The sequence below is a fragment of the Procambarus clarkii genome, chromosome 2 (assembly GCF_040958095.1).
Source record: "Procambarus clarkii isolate CNS0578487 chromosome 2, FALCON_Pclarkii_2.0, whole genome shotgun sequence".
Classification (NCBI taxonomy): domain Eukaryota; kingdom Metazoa; phylum Arthropoda; class Malacostraca; order Decapoda; family Cambaridae; genus Procambarus; species Procambarus clarkii.
In genome coordinates this window covers 39987890-39994353 of record NC_091151.1, presented here as the reverse complement: position 1 = coordinate 39994353, position 6464 = coordinate 39987890, and the positions used below count along the sequence as shown (strand labels likewise).

At 35.3% G+C, this 6464-nt stretch overlaps 1 protein-coding gene across 1 annotated transcript in view; it reads left to right on the top strand.

Annotated features, from left to right (window-relative positions):
* Positions 1–3479, top strand: part of LOC138366268 (uncharacterized) — a 73810-nt gene extending 70331 nt beyond the window's left edge. Inside the window, exon 3 of the mRNA XM_069327267.1 lies at positions 2302–3479. Coding sequence (XP_069183368.1) covers positions 2302–3479 — 1178 coding nt within the window. The remainder of the gene's footprint in view (positions 1–2301) is intronic.
* Positions 3480–6464: the final 2985 nt, after the last annotated feature.

Genomic DNA, 6464 nt, shown 5'->3' with positions numbered 1-6464 from the left:
ATATTGACTTAGTTATAATAGGTTTTTTAGGGTTACATAGGTTAGGTTTTACAAATTTCTGTTAATTTTGACTCAACATAAAAATTGCACATATATAATACAATGAAAAGTTTATCATTTCATAAGAAAACATTTTCGAAAGTTTTTATATATCACGAAAATCGGCTTGTTAGGCAAAACTGTCTATTAGGTACATTATATATATATATATATATATATATATATATATATATATATATATATATATATATATATATATATATATATGTCGTACCTAATAGCCAGAACGCACTTCTCAGCCTACTATTCAAGGCCCGATTTGCCTAATAAGCCAAGTTTTCATGAATTAATGTTTTTTCGTCTACCTAACCTACCTAACCTAACCTAACCTAGCTTTTTTTGGCTACCTAACCTAACCTTACCTATAAATATAGGTTAGGTTAGGTTAGGTAGGGTTGGTTAGGTTCGGTCATATATCTACGTTAATTTTAACTCCAATAAAAAAAAATTGACCCCATACATAGAGAAAAGGGTTGCTTTATCATTTCATAAGAAAAAAATTATAGTAAATATATTAATTCAGGAAAACATGGCTTATTAGGCAAATCGGGCCTTGAATAGTAGGCTGAGAAGTGAGTTCTGGCTACTAGGTACGACATATATATATATATATATATATATATATATATATATATATATATATATATATATATATATATATATATATGTCGTACCTAGTAGCCAGAACGCACTTCTCAGCCTACTATGCAAGGCCAAATTTGCCTAATAAGCCAAGTTTTCATGAATTAATTGTTTTTCGACTACCTAACCTACCTAACCTAACCTAACCTAACTTTTTCGGCTACCTAACCTAACCTAACTTTTTCGGCTACCTAACCTAACCTAACCTATAAAGATAGGTTAGGTTAGGTTAGGTAGGGTTGGTTAGGTTCGGTCATATATCTACGTTAATTTTAACTCCAATAAAAAAAATTGACCTCATACATAATAAAATGGGTAGCTTTATCATTTCATGAGAAAAAAATTAGAGAAAATATATTATTTCAGGAAAACTTGGCTTATTAGGCAAATCAGGCCTTGCATAGTAGGCCGAGAAGTGCATTCTGGCTATTAGGTACGACATATATATATATATATATATATATATATATATATATATATATATATATATATATATATATATATATATATATATATATATATGTCGTACCTAGTAGCCAGAACTCACTTCTCAGCCTACTATTCAAGGCCTGATTTGCCTAATAAGCCAAGTTTTCCTGAATTAATATATTTACTATAATTTTTTTCTTATGAAATGATAAACCAACCCTTTTCTCTATGTATGAGGTCAATTTTTTTTTATTGGAGTTAAAATTAACGTAGATATATGACCGAACCTAACCAACCCTACCTAACCTAACCTAACCTATATTTATAGGTAAGGTTAGGTTAGGTAGCCAAAAAAAGCTAGGTTAGGTTAGGTTAGGTAGGTTAGGTAGACGAAAAAACATTAATTCATGAAAACTTGGCTTATTAGGCAAATCAGGCCTTGAATAGTAGGCTGAGAAGTGCGTTCTGGCTATTAGGTACGACATATATATATATATATATATATATATATATATATATATATATATATATATATATATATATATATATATATATATATATATATAAATATATATATATATATATATATATATATATATATATATATATATATATATATATATATATATATATATATATATATATTGCACCATAAAATGTACGTTTAGCAGTTTTAGGGCTCCGAATAAAGATGAAGTAAAGAGGAAAGACCTTTTATTAGGATATGGATTCTCCTGCTAGAAACGATCAAAACCCACTATTCCATAAGTTTTAAGTTTGCATATATCGACTTGGCAGTATAGCTTATCAAATTAACAAAAATAATAATATTATAAAATAATTTTGCAAGAAATTGACAGGAGAGTCACAAAAAGAATCCTTTCAAGGGTGGCGCCAACCTTCACTGGTATAAAGAAACATATACTGATAATGATGTTTTGAAGTACGGTCAAAACGTTTAACTTTTTCTTATGCATTAATCTGTCCTTCAATTTGTACTTCAACACTCTCATCATTTATTTTTTGACTATGGTACAAGTATGTTCTGGAGATAAATTCCATTTATTAAACATTTTTATAATATTTTGATTTATGAAAGTTGGTGTACATTTGTAAATATTATCATTTTCATTATCATAATCGTTCTTAACTTTTGTTTGTTTTCTACAGGAGTGGTGGACCGACAAGCGGTGGTCAGAGACCTGGAGAATACTATCTCTAACCTCTTCACATACCTCACCTCAAACTCTCCAGCACCTCAAGAGCTCACTTCGTCAGGAGATCTTCGACTCGTTTCAAATGATGAAACTCAGAGATCTCGAGAAGTAACACCTGCCGATTCAGTTAGCTTTAGTCCTCGTGAAGTGGTTTACCCTGTAGTATTCCGGCCCGTATCCGAGGCGGACTCTAATTCCAGAAGTCACCTCATAACTCCTACAGGAGCCTTTCACGCCATTTCAGAAGCAGGTCTTCCTCCTCCAATTCCTAGGCGAGGTCCTCCGGTGGACTCGCCGTCTAACTTTGATTTATTCTCTTCTTCAGTGGACAAGAGATACTCTCCAGTCGCTCGCTCCATCCTCAGTAGAGCATCACCGTCACCTTCAAGATGGATTACCGAATCTCCATTTGGTATAAATTTAAGAGACAGAAAATCTTTAATGAGTTCAGTGAATTCTAAAGGTTCCAGTGACATAGAGCTCGTTAACCTGTTTAGAGGTGAAAGTGTGAATGATGCTTTATCACAGTCTTTTTGTAGTTCTGATGACAAAAAACGAACCTTGGACGAGGAAAATAGACAAGCCAAAGCCTCGGATAATGACTGTGGGGTTAGTGCCTTTGCTTCTCCGGCCAAAACAAAACATTACGAAGGAAAAAGACTTGGAATTAATCTCTCGGGTGAACCGTCATTAAATTACAATACTAAATTTCCTTCCAGTGGAAAAAGATTTGTAAATAGTCCCAACGAACCAAGCTTAAGAAGAACACCAGTGCAATACCAAACGAGTAGTGAAACTCGGCTAGACGTTAGGTTAGCAGAGAGTAGTGAAGGAGCAAGCAGTTGCCATCTCCAAGAGCACATGCGCTCGTCTCTTACTCCGCGTGTGTCTGTGCAGTCCTTACCGTTATTATCTCACGACAAAGTGCGGCATCATGATCACCATTACTCTGAGGTGGACATTTATGACCCCGCTCAACTTAACTGCAGCACGATGGGCACGGGATCACCGAATACAACTACCAGTACACCGCTTTCACCGCCCCCGCCCATACCTCACCACTGTCAAGGTAAGTCCTCCTTCACTGTTAATAAATGTGTTATGATAAACAAAAGTATACGTAACATATGAGCAAGTAGGAATGTCAAATTATCGTACGGTAAGTCGTCAGTTTGATCAGTAATCGTCCTTGTATTTCATATTGTGGCGGATGCTCATAGAACCTTGAGGACTTGGCTAGTGTCTATACAAGACTGAGACTTTTATAACTACATTTTATATTCATTTTAATGCTTCATTCATTTGTTGAACGTTGTTATTGTTAAAAAACTAATATTCCACAGTAACCCTGTCAGCTATGGTCCCTCATAGTCTTTAAGAGTACCTGAAATATCATACCTCAGTAAACTTAGATTTCTATGGTGGTTTCTCTCACTCTGTATTTACGCAATGGTTTAAATTACATTAGATAAGCTACGCTTATTCAGACTACCACACATCCTGCATTGAATCTCCTATGAATCAATTATTTTTGGGGTGAATTTGCGGTGAACTTTGTGTCCTGATCTAATTCATATATGCACACAATCAGCAAAGATAGGAAAATGATTTTAATGGAGAGTAACATAGGTATTTTAAAAGATTTGATCATATCGGTTCATCGTTCTACTACTAACTTCAGTTTCCCTTATATTAGTTCTTGTGTGGTTTAATTGTTCTAGTTTTCAAATGTTTGTTATGAATTGTTCATGGAATATCGATCTCTGTCTTTGAGTTGGTTAACTTTACCGAGGCGTCCGCATTTTCGTTATGCATAGTTAAGAAGGCCTTTAACAAATTAAATTGAAATACAACCGATTTTCCCCTTTCCTTTAACATTTCCAGCAAGTTATAACATTCTTACACATCATTAAACACTGACCTACCTCCGTTCAGTCTCCTGTGGAGGCTTTACAGTTCTAAATTTAAATTTGAACATTTCTTGTCTCATAGGCTACAGGGAAGAAACAGTTCGCAGCTTAACTGTTTTCTGGGAGAAATAAGCCCTTTCTGTTATAAAATGACTTGGAAAGCATTTGTATACTTCATTTGATATTGTATACTTTAACAGCTGAGGCCGTTGAAGTATACAATTGGTTGAAATCGTATAACAAGGAAGGAAATAAATAAGGTGATGATTTTATCAACACAAAATAGAACACGAAACAATTGTGTAAGTACATATTCAGGAAAGACGTCGATAAATTCTGGCTTGGAAATAGAGTTATTCATTTATGGAAGAAATTACATACAAAGAAAATTTACTCAAATCGCTGGATTGTTTCAAGCAAAGGTTAAACATGTGAATGGGTTTAGCTTGGTAGAAAAAGGAGCGGCCTCGCATGGGCCAGTACGCCTTTTGCGGTTTATTCCTAAATTCTTATTTGTTAGTGTAACATTAGACATGCTCAATTTTTACTCTACAACTTCCTCATTATGTCATATGAAGAGTCACTATTTATATAGCATATAAACGGTCCTATATGAAACCTTAAATATCATGTCCTGATAAGGACATACAAGCACAATGTAAACTCATCATTCTGGCCACTTATAAGTAGTAATGATCCTGCTCGAGGTAATTGCTTCAACTCGGTAACCAACTAATTTCATAGTTCAACCAGAAAGTTTCCAGGAATTGTTGTCCCAGGGGCTGTTAACTAATTTAGCTCACTTGCCTCCTCACCACCATTAATATCAATCGAGCATCGAAGCAGCAGCCTCGCAGGAGTTTGTGAAGTTAGTGAGGTGTCGGGATAATGCTGGTGGCCAGGTTTATCCAGCCCGGCATGTCTCTCTCTGAAGTTCTAAACTATCTACCACCTTCCATATTACCTGAGTACCGATCTCTCTCTCTCTCTCTCGCCCCTCCTTCCTCCCTCTACTTTCTTTCTCCCTCCCTCCAACGCATCCTCTTCTTTAGATAGGGTTTTTTGTAATTATATGCATCATAGTACAAACATTGAGGTACTAAGCAATCAGTGGAATTTGGTGCTATTCACTTTAGAGTCTGAAAAATGAAGCTAAAAACAAACTTAAATATGCCTAGGCCTAGTATAGCACACAAATGTATTATATTAGGCCTCTGATAGCGTGCATTGGGCCCAGGAAGGTTGTTAGGTTAGTTTAGTTTGTCTTTGCAACATAAATATAAAATCTTTTCATGTTTGTCCAAATTCAATAGTACCGCTCTCTACTTTCTAATTGCGTTATGCGTCGGTATATGTACTATGGTCCTCATTGTTACTATAAATACTACCAATGGATGGGCTACCTCCCCCCCCACCCCTCTCTTTCTCTCTCTCTCTCTCTCTCTCTCTCTCTCTCTCTCTCTCTCTCTCTCTCTCTCTCTCTCTCTCTCTCTCTCTCTCTCTCTCAGGTTGGCGGTCTTTTTGACAGGGTCAACGAACGCATCTATTAGTGTCAAACCATAATAAAACTGTAAAATAAACTTTGGATACTTAAGGAATCTTAGACTCCGGCACCCTCAGCTTTAAATATTTTTCTGATAGATGTCTGCTAATTCCTTACCGACTTTATTTTGGTACCTGATAATTATTTTTTTCCCATTTTGCTTAGGTTCTTAGCGGTATGTGTTATGTTAGATCTATAGGGAATGACCAAGCTGTTCTTAGAAGCAATCTCCTACTGCCTAGTGGTGTCAATGTGGTACTAATTAGCTTTGGAAACTTTTAAAGCTTCTCCGAGGAACCAGTTAGGGTATCCTACTTCATTGAGTTGATTGTATATATTGTTGATTTCAATGTCTAACAATTGAAGACTACTGATTCGCAATGCTGTTGTACTAAAATAACTGTACATGTGCTTCTTGAATGACAGTGAGATAGTTTGATAATAAGTGGTCTATGGAATGGTTAAGAGGAGAATTAGTCGCATTCACACTGTATATGAGGAGTCGTATTGTGAACCTTACATTATAAAACTTAACGAGTTGGAACTCGACTAAATAAGTCATGTAGCTATAAGGTATCACTTAAAAGAGACAATGTGATATGGAGGCTATTTATAGAAGCTCACATGTGAAGTCAGGTGAATTTATGAGAGGAAATGTGTTTC